The following is a 24,807-nucleotide window of genomic DNA, read 5'->3' as shown; positions in this document are numbered from 1 at the left end:
GAAATTAAAAAAAGCCTTTGTGGTTGTTCAGTTATGAGAAGAGCCTTTGAGGCTAATTTTTTTCTATGAGAGACCTTGTGGCTAAATCTGCTAAATGCGCATTTATGGCGGGAAGCTGTTATATGAAGCCTCCATGGCCATTTCTATTAGAGGATGCCTTCGTGGTGAATGTTATGAAAGATGCCTTTGTGGAAAATCTGTAAAGGACGCCTCTATGACTATCATTATTCACGAAAGCCCTTATGGCCATCTAGTGTTTATGTACATTGTTATGGCTACCTATGCCAAAGGAAAGATCTCTAGAGTTGTCAAAGAAGTACGCTTTCATGGTGTAGTATGAGGAATGGCCTTTGTGGCCATAATTGAGGACAATGCCAATTGGGTGGAATTTGATGAAGCTAATCTGAACCATACAGTGAAGTTTCTATGACTAGTAAGTCAAAGATGTGAATCTAAGAAGAAGATTTCATTGAGAATTCAGGAAAAAATGGGGATAGTCTCACTAAGTTCTATCGAACTTACCCCTGTCTACTCTATGTTTTAGGCGTAAAGGATGTTGTGAGGGATGACGCCAGGGCTGGGCCGAGGAAAGGGAAAAGTAGGGAACTTATGCATACAGAGTGGAACCAGACAGGCATGACCGAGCCTTATGAGTCATTAAATTAATCCAAGGAAACTATTAAGTGAATTCCCCATTGTTCATATAGAATGGGTTAACCTTGTAAAAGTTATCAACACCTTAGCCCCAAATAATAAGAAAAAGAGTCATGTCAAATGATTTTAAATGGATGAAAGTAATTCTTTTGCAAGACTCCACTGTCTGTAAGGGCATGATATGCGTTTCTAAGTTATGTTAGATGTAATATCCTGATTTTGGGCCTAGTCAGAATAGTGGTTTCGTGACCACAAAATTCGAGATAGAAATAATTATTTTATGATTATTTTGAGGTCTATGATATGATTGCATGATTGTGTGAAAATTTTGTGAAGAAATTTTATGCATAAAGTGCTTAAATTGAAATTAGGGACTAAATTGAATAATTTTCAAAACTTGCATTCTAGAAGTTTCTAGTATGAAATTGTTTTGAAATATTAATTAGGAGGTATTAAATAGAATTTTACCAATTTCTAAGTCTATGGACAAAAATTGGACATGGATGGAATTTTTGGAAAGTTTAGTAATAAGGGCATTTTGGTCATTTACGGGTAAAATGAATTAAAATACAAAATTAAAAGCCAATTTTGCTCATCTTTAACCCCATGGCTGAATATAGCAAGGAGAAACCATGGCTAGGGTTTTTCAAGCTTCCAAGCTCGATTGTAAGTCCGTTCTAGCCTCGTTTTTAATGATTTTTACGTTTTTGGAGTCCCGGTAGCTCGATTTAGCTTATGCTAGCAATAATTCAACCTAGAGTTCATATTTGGAAAAATACCCATATGTGAAATTTGTGTATTTTGGTGTTTTATGATAGAATATGAGGTTTTAAATTATGTTAGACAACTTGTACTACTCGGTTTTAAGTGAAATGAGCAAAAGGGCTTAATCGGTAAAAATACCTAATAGTCATAAGTACATGTTAGAGTGAGAATTTGATGTTGCCATAGAAGAGAAAAATGATCATCATGTCATAAAACATAAGAAAACAGGCTGAAGTTTAATTTACGAGCTTTGGGGAAAAAGTGTAAATATGCAAAAGTTTAGGGGCAAAATTGTAATTTTTCCAAAATATGATTTTGGGTCAATTTGAATAATGTGAGTCTTAATTAGACTATATTTTAAATGATAGAGAAAGGAAAACTAAAATTTGGGCTAAAATGGGGAAAATACCAAGTTGTGGACGAAATGGTAAAAGTAGCCATTTTCGCATACGAGGTAAGTTCATGTGTAAATGTAGTAACATAATTGTCATTTTAAGCAATTTAATGTTGCTTATATGATATGATGCTGATTATTATCATGAAATATTATGCTTTGTGGTTATTGTTGAATAATATGTAATTATGTGAATTACTTGATGAGTATGAACTATCACCGAGTATCGGTTCTGATATTCCGTGGAAGACGGAAAATATGTGAGATCGAGGAAAAAAGCCCGTTTGAACCTTAGGAATAGATTAGGATACAAGTGACATGTCACTAGGATGGTTGAGCATCCGAACTCGTAGAGTTGAGTCCGAGTTCGTGAGATGTACCTAGGCATCCGAGCTTGTTGAGTTGAGTCCGAGTTCACTTATGGATGAGAACGCCCAAACTCATTGAGTTGAGTCCGAGTTCACTTATGAGAGGGTTACATGGTAGCTTGGCTACATATGTGGCACTTATGTGCAAACTTTCCATGTATTCAAATTATATTCCGATGTGATAAACGGGTAAAATTCTACTCAAATGGAGGAATACTCGAGATGAAAGGGACGTATTGGTAAGTGTTGTGAAATGAATACTTTGAACAGGTATGTACTTAACCCTCGGGTTGAAAACTTGATATAACAACAATATGGTAAGATGATAAATGAAAATGTGATATGAATGTCTCGATGATGATTATGCAAATAATGTTTATGTTTGCGTATATAGTTGTGTTACTTGCTATTTGCATGTGAGCTTACTAAGCATTTATGCTTACTCCCTCCTTTTCATTCCTTGTAGTTTTGACAAGCCAGCTCGAAAATCGGGAACGGTCGGAGGCTCGCTCACACTATCCGTATACCATCTTGGCATAATGGCTTGTATATTTTGAGTATGGCATGTATAGCATTATAATCATTTTGTATATATGGTCTTATGATATGGTTATTGAGTGGTATGGAAATGCTTGGTAATGATTAGCCATTGGAATGGCTAATCATGATCATATTTGGTGTTATGTATGCTAAATTGCTAGCTAATCCATGGAAACCATGAAATAGGTAAAATTTACCATAAAATAGATTCAGATAGCAACAGTGATGTGAGTTTGAAAATCATTAAAAATAGTAGAGATACAATTAGATGATGAATAAAATATGGAATTGAAGAATTATGAGTCTATTTTCATATGGATGGAACAAAACAGGTATATGAGTTATATTTTATGAGATGTTTAAATTTTTGTGAAACAGGTCCAGAACGATTTCTGGATCCCCTATTCTGACTTTGGAAATTCACCATAAATTATAAATCAAGATTTATATGTACAGATTCCTTATTGAGTCTAGTTTTATTAGAAACAAACGACATAGTCATTGAAACTCTGTACAAGGAGATATCTGATTCGTAATACACAGAGGTCAGAGCAGTCGAACCCTGAAACAGGGGAGACTTTAACTAATAAACTATACTAATTTGCTAGACCAAAAATTCTAGAAAAAAATTAGTATATATATATGAGTCTAGTTTTAAGGACAATTTACGGAATTCGATTTCGAGTTTTGGAACTTGAGATATGAATTTTTAAGTGACTGTGACGCAGATTGCTAGCTTGACTGAAAATTTTAAAAATAAATTGTTTGAGCTGTTTAAGTAATGAATTAAGTCTGTTAACACCTCGTGTTCGACTCCGGCGACGGTCTCGGGTACGGGGCGTTACATTAGACGTAAGTCAAATTGTATTAAATAAAAGGAGGGGTATTAGTTAGCATAAATTATGTTAATAAGTGTCTGTCAATACAAGTTCAAGATTTTAGTAATAACACCCAAGATTTGGATCTGGTCCATCGGGTAAGGTCAAAGGCGTTACATTTATCGCCTTTATAAATTGTGGAAGTAGCTCTTTGTGGTTAAATTCTTCTCCATTACTTGTGGTTGTTATGGATGTGGCCTTTGATATTGATATTATAAGGGAAACCTGAAGGTTTAACTAGCCTAGATTGTGAATAAAAAAAATTATTATTTCTCCAAGAAAAGTTAGGGTGATTCATTGATAAGCCATAACAGTAACATATTTTAATCCCATTCTTGATGCGTTTTTGGATGATTTATTATTCAATTTAGTGAATTTGATGCTCCTAATCCTTTAATTTCATGTTTCTATACTTAGGAGAGCATAGGGGAGCAAAAGGAGCAGAAAACGGGCCAAAATCAGACAAAAAGTGCTGCTTTTAGGATCTACACGGCCTGGCCATTCCCACACGGGCTGAGCACATGCCCGTGTGAGCCATACGGGCTGGCCACACGCTTATGTGCTAGCCCATGTCGATATCGCCAAGGAGAATGGCTTATCACGTTAAATGGTGGTCACATGTCAAGGAGAAATCGAGAATATACGATACAAAACCGAAGCAATGTCATGACGAGCGTAAGGATAAAACAAAGCAATTTAAGGTTGGGGACAAGGTATTAATTGATAAAATAGATCCTCAAATCACTACTTTAGAGCATAATACAAATGGAACGACTCCTTTTACGGTACTCAATGTCTTCCCACACGGTACAGTTGAGGTAACTCATTCTAATTTTGGCACCTTTAAGGTAAATATTACTCGACTTAAACTTATTTGAATAAAAGAATTGACAGAGAGAAAAAGGAGTTTTGACTCCATGAACCACCATGACTGTGTGAATACGAGGTAAGTCGAGCTTAGACTTTAAATAAGCGCTTCTCGGGAGGCAACTCGAGGGTTAACATCCCTAATTTACTAATTTTATCTCATGATATTTTTAAAATTACTTAATTTAAAAAATGGTTTTTTAAAAACCCACACAGCCTGGACACACGAGCGTGTCCTAGGCTGTGTGGATCTTATGATTTAGTTTTAAATTTTGAAAAAACTCAATAGTGAGTTACACGGCCAGGCGACACAGTCGTGTGACCCACACGGCCTGGACACACGGGCGTGTCCTTGGCTGTGTGGAGCCTGGGACTTAATTTTTCAAAAATTTGACAAAGACACGACCTAAAATATTCCACACAAGCATGTGACACGATCGTGCAGACCACACGGCTTGGACACACGAGCGTGTCCTAGGCCCTGTGAAACTTGGAGCTTAATTTTTCAAAATTAAAACAAGTCAGAGAGTTATACAGGCAAGGCACATAGCCATGTGTGCGATCATACGGGCGTGGGAGAAGGAAAAGAGATTGCACACTGCCATGTGACACTGTCGTGTGAGCCACATGGCTTGGACACACGGGCGTGTTTGAGGCCGTGTGAAGACTGGGCTATTATTATTAATTGACACGGGCTGGGAAAAAGACCACATGGGCGTGTGGCAAACACGGGCCTCACATGACCATGTCACCCCATAAATATCCCTAATCCCTTTTTTTTTCTTGTTTTGTCTTCTTCTCAAACTGCCCAGCCCTAGCCGCCACAACTACTTCCAACTTTCCCATCGTCCGGCCACCAGACTCCTCCAACCGTCGTCTGACCAGCTGACAAACTATCCCCTCGTCGCCCTACTCTCCCTTCCCTCAATCAAAACCCCATTTCCCTCTCATTCTTCCCCCTCCATCTCCCCTTCCCTCTCCCTCATCCCTCAACTCTGACCCCAAGAACTAGACCAGCCACCCCTTACACCACCTTTCTTCCCTAGCCAAGTGCTGCCTTCCCATCCCCTCGAACCCTCATGCCAAAGCCACCATTCGTACATGTCTCCCCTACAAACCTCTCTCTTTTCTTTTCCCCCAACCAAACCCAACCCTCCCCGCTCCTCCTTCTCCCTCGACCGACCGTTGCGCAATCCTCTGATCACACGGCCTATTTTATAAAAAAAATATGAAAAATTAAATTTGCCACATGGCCTAGCACACAGGCATGTGACTTGGCCGTGTGGCTTCCTCTGGTGCTTGACGTCATAAATAGAGAGTTACATGGGTTAGGGACACGGGCGTGTGTGACCACACAGCCAATCCACATGGGCGTGTCCCAAGCCACACGAGTGTGTGATCCCTGTTTTAGGGAAAAAAATTCTAAGTGTAAGTAAATTTTTTAAAGTTCTCGGATTAGTCCTAAATCACTGCTAATGCATGTTTTGGGCCTCGTAGGCTCATTTAAGGGACGATATGAATATTTTTGAAAAGTTCTAAATTTGAGTGGAAATTCACATATTGGTTTTAAATGCTTGTTTGAGTTTAAGTTCGTTAATGCCTCATATCCTATTCCAGCGTCGGATACGAGTAAGGGGTGTTAAATTTAGTGGTATCAGAGCTACAATTTAGTCGATTCTTGAACTAACGTAGTGTGTGTAAAAGTCTAGCTATACATGTCATAAACAAATTGTAATAGTGTGATGACTCTTGACAATTGTAAATTGTGTTTTTATATAGTAATTGATCCCAATCGAGCTGAGGTTAATAAAGTCCAAAGTAATGCGCCAGCTTCTCCTCAATAGGTAGCGTCGTTTGATAATAGACCCCCTACTATTAGTTAAGGAGAAAGAGGCAGGGAAGCCTTTCTTCATATGATGAACGAGTGGTATACGAAATTTGTTTGAACAAATCTGAATGCCCAACCTCCTCCAACCCCACCTATTCCTCGACTGGTTCCTATAGCCCCATTGGGTATGGACTATGTAAGAATGAATAAACCCCCAATTGATAAAATTTAGAAGCATAGGGTCGAGGATTTCAGAGCTAATGTGGATGATGATCTCGAGAGAGCCAAATTTTGGCTCGAAAACACTATTAGGGTATTTGATGAGTTGTCCTACTCACCGGATGAGTGTTTAAAGTGTGCTATCTCACTTCTGAGAGATTTTGCATACCATTGTTGGAATTCACTAGTATCGATGGTACCAAGATATAGGGTTACATGGGACTTCTTTCAAGAGGAGTTCTGAAAGAAATATATTAGCCAACAGTTTATCGATTAGAAACGTAAGGAATTTCTTGAGATGAAATAGGGTCGTATGACCGTGACAAAGTATGGGTGAGAATTTGTCAGATTGAGTAAGTATGCTCGGGAGTGTGTTTCCACTGAGACCATTATGTGCAAGAGATTTAAGGATAGATTGATTTAAGACATTCGGGTGTTAGTTGGGATCTTAAAGCTGAAAGAGTTTATGGTGTTGGTTGAACGGGTTTGTATGGCCGAAGAATTGAAAAAAGAGAAGAGGAAAGCTAATATTGAAGCTAGAGACTCGAGGAAGAGACTAATGAGTAAGTCGTTTCCATCTCAGTCCAAGAAGTTTAATGAAATGTATTCCTGTTCAAATTTTTCAACGGGGCATTCACACAGAGATCGTGGGAAACAACATTCGAGTTTTAAATTCCAAGCCACCTCAGTGGTGACTATGGGAAATGTAAAGTCTAACAGACCTGAATGTCAGTAGTGTGGTAGAAGTCATCCCAGTGAATGTATAATGAATGACTGGGCTTGTTTTAAGTGTGGTTCTCAAGATCATTTTATTAGAGATTGCCTAGAGATGGCAGAGAAAGAGAAGTTCCAAAGTGTAAGGCGTAGTAATACTGCTTCTAGAGGAAGGCCCCCGAAGAATACTGGGAATGGAGCTAGTAGTAAAGGTTTGACTAAAGATACAGCAATGAGATTGGAATCTAGAGCACCGACGAAAGCCTATGCCATCCGTGCTCGCGAAGAAGTGACATCTCCCCATGTTATTACTGGTACTTTTTCTCTCTATGATGCTAATGTTATTGCATTGATTGACCCTAGATCTACTCAATTGTATGTTTGTATGAATTTGGTAAATAATAAGAAATTTCCTGTCGAGTTTTCCGAATCTGTGATTAAGGTTTCAAACTCTTTAAGCAAGCATGTTTTAATTGACAAAGCATGTAAGGAATGTCCTTTGATGAATAAAAGTCACTGTTTTCTAACTAACTTGATGTTGTTTCCATTTGATGACTTTGATGTTATTTTGGGTATGGATTGTGTAACACCCAAACTTGGCTTGGATGTTATGGCCGAATCTGGCGATGTCACATTGAAGTGTTTTTCGCAAAGTGTGATATCGTAAAAAAAAATCCTTTCCGTATTTATCTTTGTTGTGTTATCTTAATGATGATTTCCAAAATGAATCGTTCATTTTAAACTTACGAGCCAATCAAAAGGTATTAATTTTAAAAACTTCTTGAATGTCAAGATTTCATTTTATAGCGAAAGCTTTCTAAATCGATTGCATTCTTGCATTTTACTTTGTAAAAACGTTGTTTTCTTTCTTTTTTTTTAAAAAAAAAACTCAAGCTCTTAATACTAACAATTATAACCAAAGCAAATTAAAATCCCAAATTAAACATAAATCCAAAGAGGCCTTATAACAATAAATACCCAAATTAAATGTACTTATAATTTAAAAATCAATTACAGTATTACGTGCAGTTGTGTGGCCACCTTTGAGTTTCTCGTAGCACCAATCCGTCTAAGACTTGGGATTACCTGTACAAATAAACAAATCGGTGAGTTATGAAAAACTCAGTGTGTAATCCCATATCAAATAAACAAATATTGAGTATATACAGTTTGGGCCTAAGCCCAATCCAGAGACAATTCAGTATTAGTTAGGGCCTTAGCCCATTACAGTATCAGAATCAGTTTGGGTCAGAGCCCATTTCTGTGATAGTACAGTACAGATATGCAATCAAAGATCCTACCCAACCAGGCTCTACACTCCATCTCCGTCCAACCCTGCACTCCATATGGGGATATAATCAACCCACCTATCCCTACACTCCAAGTAGTACCGGTTGCGGCACTAAACAGTATTTGCAGCAGAGCTGCCAGTACAGTACACTTCCTCTAATCATAAAAAAACCCATCCCCATGCAACATATCATGCATCATGTCATGTCGTATCATAATATCATACGTGTGTTCAATATGTATAAAATGGCATGCTCAAATATAATTATATGTCTCATAGAGGCATAACTGTCATTTTATCACACAGAGGCATAATAGTCTCTTTATCAATTAGGGGTCCAGGTACACTTACCGACCCAATAGTAGGTCCACAGTCGTCTCGGGCGACCCGTGCAACCTTAATAGTCAAACAGTGAAAATGGGCCCAAGGCCTATAATGCGGGCCCAGGTGGGTCAATACGTTTGTGTGGCCCACAGCCCAGAAATGGGCTTCACCGTGTAGATTACACAACCTGGCCCAATATTCACCGCACATCCGTGTGGTTTACCCAAGTGGGGCCCACATGCCCGTGGGGCCCACTCGGCCCAATAATGCCTAAAACGGCCACGACCTATGAAATCGGTCATGGCCGGCCTCAACAATCATGCACCTATGTTTAGGCATACTGATTACTGCACGAGCTATGCACGCCCGTGTAGCGTCAACGGTCACTTATTTCGACTTTTGCTGATCTACGATTAGGGGCAGTGTTTTTACACATTAGATAGGATTCTAGGTAAGCAACCCTTCTTGAGATGAACTGCACCTAAAACAAATGACAATTCCATATCCAACGTTAGTCACGCTAGGAACCAAACTAATTAAACAACAACAATTGACCTACATTCGTGTTGCTTACCCCTACTACTCCAAAAGGTATAACTTAGGATACCACTGAGAAACCGAGTTCGTTACGGCTTGGTGATGCCAACCACAACATGACTGTATGTTAGGAACTTAATAGATTAATAAATAATAACATTACTTACAACGTTTGAGACATAACTTCTGCCCTTACGAAAAGACTTACCAACCGAAAGCAACTCACGCTGGACAGAACCACTGCTAAAGAGAGGAAAATCGACAGAAGAGGGAGGATGCGGAAGATCAAGTATTCAACCAAGGGGATAGAGAAACACCAAAGCCAATCCCTCTTTTAGAGAGAAACTGAAAGTAAGAGAGGGGAGAGAAAGGGGTACTCGGCCAAGGAAGAAAAGGAGGAGGTGCATGTTAATAACCGACAGGAAGATGGGAAGAACCCGAATTCGGCAAAGGTTATTGAGGGGAGAAAAGACTGAGATGAGCAAGTTAGAAAAGAGAACGAATTGACAGGGACAGGAACCCAAACCAGAAACACAATCGGCAGAAAAATAGAGGACTTAAGGAAAGAAAAGAGGAGAAGAAGGGAAGAATTTGGAGTAGGTAGCAAAAAGATTCGGCAAAATGGCAACAAGGGAATTCGGCAAGATGAGGAAAGTGCATGACCGAATAGTTAGGAACACCAAAGACAAGCCGAATGGTTAAGGAGAATCCAATTTCATCACCACTACTCCATCAATCCCTTGATCCACTCTGCAAATCTCTCCTCCAATCTCTCAACCGACCAATTTGAACCCCCTTCAAACTCCTCAGAGTTTCGGCTAAGCTAGAACACTCCCACAACACTAGCAGCAAAATAAAACACCTTTGCACATAGCAAGACTCGAACTCAAGGCCTTTAGTAACAGTAACATGCCACCTATCCTTTAGACTAGCAGGCCCATTCTGACATAAAGTACCCACAGTTATTTAAGAACCTACTGACTAGAGACAGAGCTTCTTCAAAATAAAAACAAAACTTTTGCACAACCCAAGGCTTGAACCCAAGAATCCTAAGACTCTTCCCAGGACACTTAACCACTAAAGTAGACACACAATTGTGTCACAACCATAGAAAAATAAATACTTAGAATTTTGGGGCGTTACAACTCTACTCCCTAAAAGAAAATTTCGGCCTCAAAATTTACTTGATCCGAAAAGATTAAGGTATTGTTGTCGCATCACCTCCTCGGGTTCCCACGTGGCCTCCTCAGAGCTGTGATTACGCCGAAAAACCTTAACCAAAGGAATAGTTTTCTTTCTTAGAACCTTTACATCACGTTCCAATATCTAAATCGGTTCCTCCTCAAAAGTTAGATCTGGCCCAACATCAATCTCCTCAACCGAAATAACATGTGTGGGATCAGAGAGCTAGCGCCTCAATATAGAGACATGGAACATATCATGAATTTGGTCTAACTCTGGAGGTAACTCTAGCTGATAGGCAACCGGTCCCACACGTTTCAGTATGCGGTAAGGCCTAATGAACCTAGGGCTCAACTTGCCCTTCGGTCTAAACCTCAGTACCTTTTTCCATGGCGAGACTTTGAGAAACACGAAGTCCCCCACAAAATACTCAATCTCCTTACGCTTCAGATCTGCATACGACTTCTGTATGTCTGATGCTGCCTTCAGTCGATCCCAAATTAATCTAACTTTATCTTTAGTATCAGAAACCAATTCAGGGCCCAGAACACACCGCTTGCCCAACTCCATCCAACATGAAGGAGTAAGACACCTACGACCATATAATGCCTCGTAAGATGCCATCTGTATGCTATACTGATAACTATTGTTATAAGCAAACTCTGCTAGTGGCAACTAATCCTCCCAACTGCCTCAGAAATCAATCACACAACTCCTCAACATGTCCTCCAATATCTGAATCACCCTCTCTGACTAACCATCTATCTGAGGATGGAACGTAGTACTGAAGTCTAACCTTGTACCCAGATTTATCCAATTTCTTCCAAAACTGAGACATGAAATGAGGATCCCTATCAGATATTATGGAAATCGGTACCCCATGCAGTCTCACTATCTCGGATACATATAGTTTAGCCAGCTTTTGCAAAGAGTAATCAGTATGAACTGGTATAAAATGGCCAGATTTGGTCAATCAATCCATGATGACCCATATCGAATCCTTCTTAGTTGACGTTAGGGGCAGCCCACTAACGCAGTCCATAGTGACTCTCTCCCGCTTCCTAAGTGGAATCTTAACTCGTTGAAGCAACCCTGAAGGTAACTGATGTTCAGCCTTAACCTGCTGACAAGTTAGACATTTACCCATAAAGTCGGTAACTTCACGCTTAAGACCCAGCCACCAATATAAATCTCAAAGGTCTCGATACATTTTATTTCCACCGAGGTGCCTAGCATAAAGGCAATTATGCGCCTCTCTCTGTATAGACTGCCTCAAATTAGTATCCTTCGGTACACAGACTCTCCCACGAAAATAGAACGCCCATTCACTATTCAGCCCAAAATCCACAGTATCCCCACTCTCAACCTGACGGAAACGATGACCCAGTGACTCATCTTCCAACTATTTAACCTTAATCTGCTCAATCCACATCGGTTTAACCTGAAGCTCAGCTAACAAGCTACCATCATCAAATAAATTAGGCGAACAAACATCGCCCTCAGATCAGTCATAGCTCTACGACTTAGTACATTGACCACCACATTGGCCTTCCCAGGGTGGTATTCAATTATACAGTCATAGTCTTTTAGAAGCTCAATCCATCTATGCTGCCTAAGATTTAGCTCCTTCTGACTAAGAAGGTACTTGAGGCTCTTGTGATCTATGTAAATGATACACTTCTCACTGTACAAGTAATGCCTCCAAATCTTCAGTGTGAATACCACCTTAACCAACTCCAAATCATGCGTCGTATAATTCCCCTCATGAGTCTTAAGCTGACGAGACGCATATGCAACCACCTTACCCTCTTGCATCAACACACACCCCAACCCAACATGTGATGAATCGCTGTAGACAGTGAACTCTTTCCCATACTCTGGCTGAATCAAGACTCGGGCTTCAATCAAAAGTTTTTTGAGCTTCTCGAAGCTCTCTTGCTGCGTATGAGTCTAGTTAAACAGCACCCCCTTATGAAACAACTCAGTCAGAGGTGTTGCAATCAACGAAAACCCCTCAAAAAATCACCGATAACCTACCAGTCCCACAAAACTGTGGATCTTAGATATAGTCTTAGGTGGCTTCCAATCCAGAACAGCTTCAATCTTCTGAGGATCAACCCTAATCCCTTCAATAGATACCACATGGCCTAGAAATGTTACCTCTTGTAACCAAAATTCACACTTACTAAACTTGGTGTACAGTTGTTTCTCCCTCAGAATCTGCAGAACAACTCGGAGATGTGCATCATGTTCATCTTTAGTCCTCAAATACACCAGAATGTCATCAATAAAAACCACTACGAATCAATCCAGATAGGACTGGAACACTCCGTTCATCAGATCCAGAAAAGCCGCTAGTGCATTTGTCAGTCCAAATGGCATCACCAGGAACTCGTAATGACCATAACGAGTCCTAAACGCTATCTTATATACATCCGTCTCTTTAATCCTCAGTTGATGGTACCTCGATTGGAGATCAATCTTAGAAAAAACTGAAGCTCCAAGAAACTGGTCGAACATATCATCAATCCTTGGTAAGGGGTACTTATTCTTAACGATCAATTTATTCAATTACTTGTAATCAATGCACATGCGCATGGATCCATCCTTCTTTTTCACAAATAAAACCAGTGCTCCCCATGGAGACACACTAGGTCGAATAAACCCATGATCCAATAATTCTTGAATCTGGGCTTTAAGCTCCACAAGCTCCTTCGGTGCCATTCTATAAGAGGTGATAGACACTGGAGCTGTACCAAGCAGGAGCTCAATCCTAAACTCAACTTCACGGTTTGGAGGTAACCTAAGAATCTCATCAGGAAAAATATCCAGAAAGCCTTTGATTATTCTAATATCCTTAACAGAAGATACCCTAGAATCAAAAGCACCGATGTAGGTTAGATACTCCTCAAACCCCTTACGAACCAATTTCTTAGCCCTTAATGCAGAAATCACATTTGACAAATAATTCCAATGCTCCCCAATTATAATTACCTCACTATCCTCCACAGTTCTTAGTACCATCATTTTGTAGCACAATCCAAGCTCACACGATGCTTAAACAGCCAATCCATTCTCAGAATTAAGTCAAATTCTCCAAAAGGAAGTTTCATCAAATCCGCCAAAAAGATATCTCTTTGAACCTCCAAAGGTACATTCCTAAACAATTTATTTACCACCATTGACTGTCCCAATGGACTCAACAAAGTTACCTCACTCATAGTACTTTCAACCAAGATACCCAAAGTCTCAGACAAATTACAAGCTATGTAGGAATGGGTAGATCCTATATCTATCAGTGTAGTATAAGGCACATTATAGATAAAGAATGTACAGATAACATTTGGAGCATCTTCATCCTCTCGGTGACGTGCAGCATAAACCAGAGTTGGCTGCCTCGCCTTAGTATGACTAGCACCACTGCCCGGTGCTCTCTGACCACGGCCTAAACCAGTTTCACCTCTGGCCTGACCATGGCATCTCGGTGGCTGCTGAACACCCCTCGGCGGCTATACAATACCCATACCAGTAGCTTGCATATGATCAGGCCTCTGTGGACAATCTTTGATACGATGCACTAATGATCCGTATCTCAAACATGCTCCAATCCTTTTCCAGCAGTCACCCTGATGGCATTTCCCACAATTAGCATAGGGCTGCGGTCCAGTGGTAGCAATAAGGGCTCCAACTCTGGTTAGCCCACCAACTCTGGCCTTTTTCTTAGGCCTCAGAAAGGAATTTGAGGGCTTTGAATCCCTCTTATTCCTACATCTCTACTTCTCATGGTTCTAGTGCTCAACCCGCTTCACCTTCTTGGTGATCTTCACCTTATCGACCAAAGTAGCAAAATCTCACTCCCTCTCTGGAGCTATAAAAAATCGAAGACTATCCCTGAGGCCATCCTCAAAACGAACACACCGCTCGTACTCGGTCGCCACCATCCCTCGTGCATGGCGACTTAATCGTAAAAATTCAGCCTTATATTCAACCACTGATTTATCCCTCTGAGATAGGTTTAGAAACTCTCTCCTCCAGGCATCCACATAACTAGCGTCCATATACTTCCCTTGAAAAGAAGTCTTGAAAAATTCCCAAGTCAATTGGTCGGGTTGAGTGCCCTTTTTAACTGTAAGCCACCACTGTAAGCCTCATCTCTCAACGATGACACTGCACCCTTTGGTTTCTGCTCAGGGGTGTAGTCGAGATCATTCATGATCCTCTCTGTGGCCTCAATCCAATACTCAGCCACATTAGGGGTAACTCCAGCAATGCCCCTAAAAATCTCAGCTCCATTAGACCGAAGTCATTCTATAACTGACCCATGGCCCACAACACTAGTATTGGGCCCAGCAACCCTCTCTAAAATTTGTAACATAGTTTGGGACATTGTATCATCCCCAGCCAAACGATCATGAGACCCAGTCTCAGTCACAGGTGAAGTCGGTGCCTCTCTAGCTTCAACATTAAGCATGTGGCCAGATGATGAAGACCCAGCTCAAGCACCTCCATGACCTTCGCCATTGCCTGTTGTACCCCTTCCACGAGTACCTCTAACGCTTATTATCGAATTACATTTTATCTGTATTAACAATTTTATGCATCTTTTTACAGTTCTGGTGTTTATTAACAGATGTTTTATGGAAAATAGTATTAGTAATTTAGAGTTCGTTTTAGCAAATCGTAGTCTTACTACAGTTTTTAGTTTACCCTAAATAGAGTATTTCAGTACAGTCTACTACCTACAGTAGTCTCAGTAATTCAATTTAATCACACAACAGTTTCAAAAGACTTACAGAGTCAGTGTCGGAGACTCAGTGTTCCATACGTTCAGTAAAACATTTCACAGTACTTTCAAATCATTTGGAACAATTTTTTTTGAAAGTAACAAGTTTTAGAAGAAATCCAAATCCATAGTCGAGTTTTGCAACCTGGCTCTAACACCACTAAATGTAATACCCCAAACATAGCCTGGACATTATGGCTGAATCTGGCGATGTCACATTGAAGTGTTTTTCGCAAAGTGTGATATTGTAAAAAAAACCTTTCCATATTTATCTTTGTTGTGTTATCTTAATGATAATTTCCAAAATGAGTCGTTCATTTTAAACTTGCGACCCAATCAAAAGGTATTAATTTTAAAAACTTCTTGAATGTCAAGATGTCGTTTTATAGTAGAAACTTTTTAAATCGATTGCCTTCTTGCATTTTATTTTGTAAAAACGTTGTTTTCTTTCTTTTCTTTTTTTAAAAAAACTCAAGTTCCTAATATTACCAGTTATAACCGAAGCAAATTAAAATGAAAAATTAAAAATAAATCCAAAGAGGCCTTATTACAATAAAAATACCCAAATTAATGTACTTATAATTTAAAAATCAATTACGGAATTACATGCGCTTGTGTGGCCACCTTGAGTCCCTCGCAGCATTGATCCGTCTAAGATTGGGGATTACCTGTACAGACAAACAGATGAGTGAGTTATGAAAAACTCAGTATGTAATCCCATATCAAATAAAAAAACAGTGAGTATATACAGTTTGGGCCTAAGCCTAATCCAGAGACAATTCAGTATCAGTTAAGGCCTTAGCCCATTACAGTATCAGAATCAGTTTGGGTCAAAGCCCATTTCAGTGACAGTACAGTATAGATATGCAATCAAAGATCCTACCCAACCAGGCTCTACACTCCATCTCCGTCCAACACTGCACTCCATGTGGGGATATAATCAACCTACCCATCCCTACACTCCAAGTAGTACTAGTTGCGACACTAAATAGTATTTGCAGCAGAGCTGCCAGTACAGTACACTTCCTCCAATCATAATAAAACCCATCTGCATGCAACATATCTTGCATCATTTCATGTCATGTCATAATATCATACGTGCGTTCAATATGAATAAAATGGCATGCTCAAATATAATCAGAATGGTATGTCTCATAGGGGCATAACAGTCATTTTATCATACAGGGGCATAACAATCATTTTATCGATTACGGGTACCAGGTACACTTACCGACCCAACAATAGGTGCACAGTCATCTCGACCGAACCGTGTAACCTTAACAGTCAAATAGTGAAAATGGGTCCAAGGCCCAAAATGCGAGCCCATGTGGGCCCACACGTTCGTGTGGCCCACATAGCCCAAAAATAGGCTTGGCCATGTAGATTACATAGCCTGGCCCAATGTTCATCACACATCCGTGTGGTTTACCCAAGTAGGGCCCACATACCCATGGAGCCCACATGACCGTGGGGCCCACTCGACCCAATAATGCCCAAAACGGCCTCGATCCATGAAATTGCTCATGGCTGGCCTCAACAATCATACACCTATGTTTAGGCATATTGATTACTACACGAGCTAGGCATGCCCGTGTAGCATCAACGGTCATTTATTTTGACTTTTGCCGATCTATAATTAGGGGTAGTGTTTTTACACACCTGATAGGATTCTAGGTACGCAACCTACTTGAGATGAACTACACCTAAAAAAATGACAATTCTATATCCAATGTTAGTAATGCTAGGAACCAAACCGATTAAACAACAACAATTGATCTACATTCGTGTTGCTTACCCCTACTGCTCCAAAAGGTATAACTTAGGATACCACTAGTAAATCGAGTTCATTACGACTTGTTGCTGCCAACCACAATGCAACATGACCGCATGTTAAGAACTTGATAGATTAATAAATAATAACATTACTCACAACGTTTAAGACATAACTTCCGCCCTTACCAAAAGACTTACCAACTGAAAGCAACTCGCGCTGGACAGAACCACTGCTTAAGAGAGGAAAATAAAAAAAAAGAGGAAGGATAGGGAAGATCAAGTATTCGGCCAAGGGGATAGAGAAACACCAAAAGCAATCCCCCTTTTAGAGAGAAACCAAAAGTAGGAAAGGAAAGTGAAAGGGGTACTCGGCCAAGGAACAAACAGAGGAGGTGAATGTTAAAAACTAACTGGGAGAGGGGAAGAACCCGAATTCGGCAAAGGTTATTGAAGGAAGAAGAGACTGAGATGAGTAGATTAGCAAAGAGAACAAATCAGTAGGGAGAGGAACCTAAACCAGAAACACAATCGGCAGAAAAATAGAGGGCTTGAGGAAAGAAAAGAGGAGAAGAAGAAAAGTGATAAATCGTAAATTATATATATTTTTACCCCATGTTTAATGCATTTTATAGATGATTTCTCATTATAATTGGTGAATTCGATGCTCCTAATGCTTTAATTTCATGTTTTGTACTTAGGAGAGCACCAAGAGTCAAAAGAAGCAAAAAATAAGCCAAAAAGGACCAAATCGAGAAGATGACACGGCCTAAGCCTTGCCACACGGGCAGCTCACATGCCCGTGTCTTTCGAGGGTGTCGACCAAGGCTTTCACGATTCACACGGCCTGGCCATTGACCCACACGGCCGTGTGCAATTTAACAGATCGAACACGGCCTGGCAATCACGTCACACGGGTGTGTCCCTGTTGAACCCAAGTTAAGTCCAATTCAGAAAAGGCCACTTTGGAGGGTTTCTAGGCATTCCAAAGTCTATAAATACGCACTAGAGAAGGAGAAAAGGGGAGACGGAGAAGAGGGGTAAGGAATTATCCCAAGGAAGCCGATTGATCCATCTTAGAATCCGGATTCATCATCAAGACTGAAGATCTCTCTTCAATTCCCCTTCAAGAGTTTTGGGTTTTCTTTATGTTTTGTATTCTTTATTCTTCTGAGATGTTTTCTTATTTAGTTATGAACTAAATCCCCTAAATACCTAAGGGGAATGAAAACTAAGGTGAATCTTGTTATTATTTTCTGAATTGTATGATAAATATTTAACTTGTTCTTAATTATGTGTTCTTAATTCTTGCTTTGATATCCCAGGATACTGATTCAAGACACGCTCTTATTCAGAGGAGGAATAGACCCTGTTTAAGAGTACATTTGCCATAATTAACCGGAGTTGATTGTGCGCCTAGAAATAGGGTGACAAGATTTTTCCAGATTAGGGTAAAACCTAATAAGGGGATCAATAGATCGAGTTAATGCAACCCTAGAGTGTTAATTAAAGAAAAGTCTCAGTTATTCAATCTGGGATTAGACGTTATTAGTCTTGAATAAGGATAATAACATAACTTAGGGATCTCTACGGAACAAGTTGAATGAATAAATCGTCCGATTCGGAGCCAGAATAACAAGTACAGTCTAGGTGATTTTTTCCTTAGGTATTGTCTCAAGTAAATCGATTTTCCCAAAAGCAATTCCCCAATTCTTTTCTCTGTGCGTTCTTAGTTTAAATAATTAGTTAATTAAAACAAACCTATTTATTCTTAGGCTAGATAATAAAAAGATAGTTATTACTAGTACTTTAGGTTCCCTTGGGTACGACATCCTGGTCTTGCCAATACTATACTATTGTTCGATAGGTGTGCTTGCCTTTTTGTTGTGATAATAGTTAGTCTAGGTTTGATCTTCATTATAAATATTTATTACTTGTTATGAATCAGGCGATCAAGTTTTTGGAGCCGTTGTCGGGGAGCTGAAATATTAGGAAGACTAAATTTTTATTACTTTAGCCATTTATTTTTTTTGCAATTTTATTTTATTATTTATTAATTTATTTTTCTCTCTCTTGGCAGGTTTTTATAGTTTATGACTAGAAAAAACCCATCAGGAGCACTACTTTTTGACAAAGAAATCGATCGTACAATTCATAAAAATGAAAGAGAAATAAGGAGTAGTTTACACTACACGGAGAACGAGCGAGAAAATGATACTCAAACCCCAACCGAAGAGATGATCGAAAATCTAGGCGATTAGCTGCTTCCTGCAATTGTAGCAAATCAAAATCTTGCTCCACGTACTATGTATGATTATGCTAAACCTTCTTTAACAGGAACTGAGTCTAGTATAGTTAGACCTACTATCGCTGCGAATAATTTTGAATTAAAACCTAACACAATTCAGATGATATAGCAGTTTGTTCAGTTTGATGGTTTGCAGGATGAGGATCCTAACACGCACTTGGCAAATTTTCTTGAATTTTGCGATACATTCAAAATCAATGACGTTTCTGATGATTCCATTCGTCTTCGGTTATTTTCCTTTTCATTGAGAAACAAAGCTAAACAGTGGTTGAACTCGTTACCACGAGGGTCTATCACTTCATGGGAACAAATGACCGAGAAGTTTTTACTAAAATATTTTCTGCCGACTAAAACAGCTAAATTGCGTAATGATATCTCTTCTTTTGTGCAGATGGATTTAGAAACACTTTACGATGCATGGGAGAGATACAAGGACTTACTGAGAAGGTGCCCTCACCATGGATTACCGCTTTGGCTGCAAGTTCAAACGTTCTACAATGGTGTGAATCCCTCGACAAGACAAATGATTGACGCAGCTGCTGGCAAAACCATCAACAATAAAACACGGGAGGATGCCTATGAATTTATAGAGGAGATGTCACTGAATAACTATCAGTGGCAAGTTATGAGGACAAAGCCAACGAAAATAGCCGACGTTTCTAACATCGATTCAGTCACCATGCTCTCTAATCAGGTAGAACTTCTCAATAAAAAGATTGACAGTTTACTTGGTTCTACACATGTACATCCAGTAATGAGGTGTGACTCAAACGGAGGAGGTGTGCATACAGAATACCAATCCTTCAATCCTACAACTAAAGAAGAACAAGTCAACTATATGGGTAATAATAACTTTAGATCTCAAAATAACCCATATAGTAATACCTATAATGTAGGTTGGAGGAACCTCCCAAATTTCTCCTGGGTGGTCAGGGGAATCAAAAGCCACAAAATCCTCAGGGTTTTCAACAGCCACCTTATCAACAAGAGAAGAAACCGAACCTTGAAGAGATGCTTTCTAAATTTATCTCAGTGTCAGAAACCCGTTTCCCAAATACTGAGGTAGCGCTTAAGAATCAACAAGCATCGATCCAAGGACTTGAAACTCAGATAGGCTAGCTGCCCAAACTAATCTCCGAATGACCACAAGGTAGCCTACCAAGTAATACTGAACCTAATCCTAGGGAACACCTCAATGCAATTCGCACTCAAGATAAGGAAGGATTCATTGCACCTGAGCCAGAATTACAGCAAGACAACGCGATGACCAAAGGACGAGAAGAGGTAAACAATAATGATCCCAAACAGGTAAGTATGAATCATGAACCTTATGTGCCATATCCTAAAACGATGACGAAATACAGAACAGAAGAACAATTCGGTAAGTTTGTCAAACTCTAAAAGAAATTACATATTAACTTACCCTTTATTGAAGTTCTTTCGCAGATGCCCAACTTAGCAAAATTCTTAAAGGAACTTCTGAGCAATAAAATAAAATTAGACGCTACATCATATATGGAACTCAATGTAGTCTGCTCAGCTATTCTAAAGAATAATTTACCTAACAAACTGAAAGATCCAGGAAGTTTTACAATTCCTTGCTTAATTGGTAGTTTATCTGTGAATAATGCTTTAGCTGATCTAGGGGCAAGAATAAATGTTATGCCGTATAAAATATTTAAACGACTAGGTCTCTGTAAACCTAAACAGACTAGGATGAGTATACAATTGGCTGACAAAACAGTTAGATTTCCTAAAGGTATTATTGAAGATGTTCTCGTTACAATTGATAAATTTATTTACCCAGTAGACTTTGTCGTCTTAGATATGGATGAGGATAACGAGGTACCTTTAATTTTAGGATGACCCTTTTTAGCAACTGCCAGAACCATTATCAATGTAGGCACAGGAGAGCTAACACTTCGTGTAGGGGATGACGCAGTAACACTCCAAGCACGCGATTCAATCAAAACTTCTAAGACTCAAGATAACGCTATGAAACTTGTCGATGATAAAAGTAATATTCAATCGTTCTTACAGGAACCTCCTCGAATCAAGACAATGGAGACAGTGCGCTACTATCATGAAGAACGAAGACAACAGATAGAGGAGCTAGACGAATGGTGAGAACACAAACCGAGAACACATGATAAAGTGAAACTATGTAAAAACAAGCCCGATACCTCTCCTAGCCAACTTAAGGTCGGTGATACAGTCTTACTAGATGCCGTTGATCCTCACATTGTCACTACCACACCAAATAAGGAAATCCCTCTTACGGTACTTAGTATTTTCCCATTCGGTACAGTGGAGGTGAGCCATCCCAAGTTCGGCACTTTTAAGGTAAACAACACCCGTTTAAAACCTTATTTTAAAATTGAAAACAGGAATGAGGAGTATGAACTCCTCAAACCACCATGATCACTTAACGGAGAGCTAAGTCGAGCTTAGACTATAAATAAGCGCTTCTTAGGAGGCAACCCGAGTACTAACCATTTTAAATTATTTTAAATTCAAATTTTAAACATTTAGGTCACTAACAGAGTATTTGAAGCATAGGTTCCCAGAGCCACATGGCTAGCAACACAGCCGTGCTTAAGGCCATGTGTACCAACAAGAAGGGAAACACGGTCGTGCGATACGGCCGTACGAAAACAAGGTAAATGATTTCCCCAAAACACGGAATGCGATAAATCCCCACCGCCGTCCGACATGGCCGTGGGTGAATTTGATACAAACACGGGCGTGGGATAGTAGCCAAGCACGAACTAAGATTGCAAAATTCGAAACACACGGGCTCAACCTCATAAGGACACGGGCATGGCCCTAGGCCGTGTGGCCCTCCCCTATATAAGCAAATCACTGTTCATTTTTTTCTTCCTTTCAAAAGCCCTAGCCGAAATCTCCCCTTCTCCACTCCCTGATCCTTGTTCTCAGCCACCACTACCCTCTCGTCCAGTTCATGTGGCAGCTTCATATGCTAACATCTCTGAGCACCTCACCCGATTTGAGCTTCAGTGTTTTCAACAATTTGACAACATTGATGCTACTCTACAGCAGAGTTGTCTGCACCTTCCCATCTCATCACCAGTCCCGCCTCGCGAACCATCCAGCGATGAAGATGTTTAGAAATATTTATTTATTATTTTCTATTTTTACTTATTATTGAAACTATTTCTATTATTTTTATTAGATTTTTGAATTTTATTTTTATTCTTTATTTCGGTTATTTCTTTTCAAATCCTTATACTTCCTAATATCTCCTAAAAAGTTCCTAATTTTATCACAGTTATATAGAACTCCTAAGCTCATCATCACATAGGAACTACAACTCCACCAGGGAAGGTTCTCCACGACTGCCTTGTCCTGCTCGACCACGACCATAGCTACCACTAGATAAAATATTCTTTTGGCGCAGGACTAATGGCCTAATGAACCTCTACGACTGCCGGAGTATCCTCTTCCACTCTCAAACGGATCACTCTCCAAAACTCTAAGTTCGAGGAATTCATCATACAGGAAGTTTCACTTCTCTCCCTATCTTATTTTTATTCTCTAACATCTATCTTTGTACATTGAGGGCAATGTACATCTTAAGTGTGGGGGGGTATTCATTAACAATCACCTTGTTCTCATGAAAAACTCTCATATCATATTTAGGATAAATTTTAATTGATTTATGATTCTGATTGATATATCTTGAATTAAAACATAGGGATTTATGCATTGGTTATTTAAACTTTAGGACATTAGAGAATCAAGCATGATAAGTTGATTTTTAAGAAATTAAAATTATAGGTTGTTTCCCCAAGTCTAAGTATTACTTTGAATTAAAATTCACGAGTCTAAACATCAAAAAGCCATAATTTTTGTGAGATTTTTGAGCCTTTTGAGCATCTATTCATCCTTTCATGCTCACTTTTATTATTGCTTTGAGTGCGTCAGTATTGAACTGTTATTCTAGAACTTGCTTGATTATGCATGTTGGGACCACACCATTTGATTTGATATATCAAAATGATTAAGGCACTTGGGATTAACCCATTCATGCCATGAAATGCCTACCTCCACGATTAACCCCTAGTAAACCCCTTTGAGCCTGACAAGCCATTCCTTGTATTACCCTTAATATCAACCATTAACCCATTATTGTTGAAATCCCCCAAATTAATTTGATCGCTATTTTTTTCGAGATCTAAGTTGGAAAAGTTGTTTAGCTATGTTTTTCTTCTTTATTTAACTTATTCTAAAAAAAACTATGTATACATATTAGTAATTTCATATTCTGAGACAAGCTCTGTTGTACGCAAGTGAAGATTAACTCTTTTTCTAGTTAGGCAACTTTTCAATTCAATCTCGATTCTAACCCTTTCTTTCAGCTTGTGACCACACCCCCTAACCAAGCTTCATTACAACCCTCTAAAGACCTTTTGATTGATGTATCATCTTAAAATTAAAGTGGTGGAGATTTGATTTTCATACAAGCCTATGGTAATGACTTTCCATTATTGACTATTGAGTGCTTCCTTTATTGTCCTTAAAACACCTCGAGTGATTTGAGTGAATCTTTAGTGAGGATGTAAAACTCTGTGATATTTTGAATTAAAGGTAATTACTTAGATGAGGGAAGACACTTATATTTTCGGGATAAAATGCTCAACTTGGAATGATTGAAACTTTTATGTTCTTTTAGTTAAATTCTCAATGTATGATTACCTATGGATTAATCTGAGATATTATTGATAGAGATTATAAGTCGAGAAGGATTTATTCTGATTATGAGTTGTGAATTTTGCTTGAGGACAAGCAAATGCTTAAGTGTGGGGGTATTTGATAAACCTTAAATTATACATATTTTTACCCCATGTTTAATGCATTTTATAGATGATTTCTCATTAGAATTGGTGAATTTGATGCTCCTAATGCTTAAATTTTATGTTTTGTACTCAGGAGAGCACCAAGAGTCAAAAAGAACCAAAAAGGGACAAAATAGCCCAAATCAAGAAGATGACACGGCCTAAGCCTTGCCACACAGGTAGCTCACACGCCCGTGTCTTTCGAGGGTGTCGACCAAGGCTTTCACGATTCACATGGCCTGGCCATTGACCCACGCGGCCTTGTGCAATTTAACAGATCGAACACTGCCTGGCAATCACGTCACACGGTCGTGGCACACGGGCGTGTCCCTACTGAGCCCAAGTTAAGTCCAATTCGGAGAAGGCCACTTTGGAGGGTTTCTAGGCATTCCAAAGCCTATAAATACGCACTGGAGGAGAAGAAAAGGGGAGACGGAGAAGATGGGTAAGGAATTACCCCAAGGAAGCCAATTGATCCATCTCATAATCCGGATTCATAATCAAGACTGAATATCTCTCCTCAATTCCC

The 24,807-nt window shown here is 39.4% G+C and overlaps 1 protein-coding gene and 1 non-coding gene across 2 annotated transcripts; both read right to left on the bottom strand.

Annotated features, from left to right (window-relative positions):
* Nucleotides 1-10,111: 10,111 nt before the first annotated feature.
* Nucleotides 10,112-14,619, bottom strand: LOC121205013 (uncharacterized). Its single transcript, XM_041075946.1, has 8 exons — nucleotides 14,417-14,619; nucleotides 14,160-14,217; nucleotides 13,774-14,070; nucleotides 13,213-13,477; nucleotides 12,599-12,687; nucleotides 12,387-12,511; nucleotides 11,358-11,412; nucleotides 10,112-10,321 (listed from the first exon to the last, which is right to left on the bottom strand). The coding sequence occupies exons 1-8, from the start codon at nucleotides 14,617-14,619 to the stop codon at nucleotides 10,112-10,114; spliced, it is 1,302 nt and encodes a 433-aa protein (XP_040931880.1).
* Nucleotides 14,620-19,780: 5,161 nt separating this feature from the next.
* LOC121205635 (small nucleolar RNA R71) lies at nucleotides 19,781-19,887 on the bottom strand. The gene has a single exon (XR_005900711.1). It is a non-coding gene; the product is annotated as a small nucleolar RNA R71 (small nucleolar RNA).
* Between the last annotated feature and the right edge of the window lie 4,920 nt (nucleotides 19,888-24,807).

Source organism: Gossypium hirsutum, chromosome A08, assembly GCF_007990345.1.
Source record: "Gossypium hirsutum isolate 1008001.06 chromosome A08, Gossypium_hirsutum_v2.1, whole genome shotgun sequence".
In the NCBI taxonomy this organism is placed as follows: domain Eukaryota; kingdom Viridiplantae; phylum Streptophyta; class Magnoliopsida; order Malvales; family Malvaceae; genus Gossypium; species Gossypium hirsutum.
This window is presented reverse-complemented; position numbering and strand designations above follow the sequence as displayed.

Coding starts and splice junctions, on each gene's coding strand:
- LOC121205013 (XM_041075946.1), bottom strand. CDS start 14,619: ATGGACGCTAGTTATGTGGATGCCTGGAGGAGAGAGTTTCTAAACCTA. Junction 14,071..14,159: donor CTGGAAAAGGATTGGAGCAT/GTTTGAGATACG, acceptor GGTATTGTATAG/CCGCCGAGGGGTGTTCAGCA. Junction 11,413..12,386: donor TCATCACATGTTGGGTTGGG/GTGTGTGTTGAT, acceptor AATATCTGATAG/GGATCCTCATTTCATGTCTC.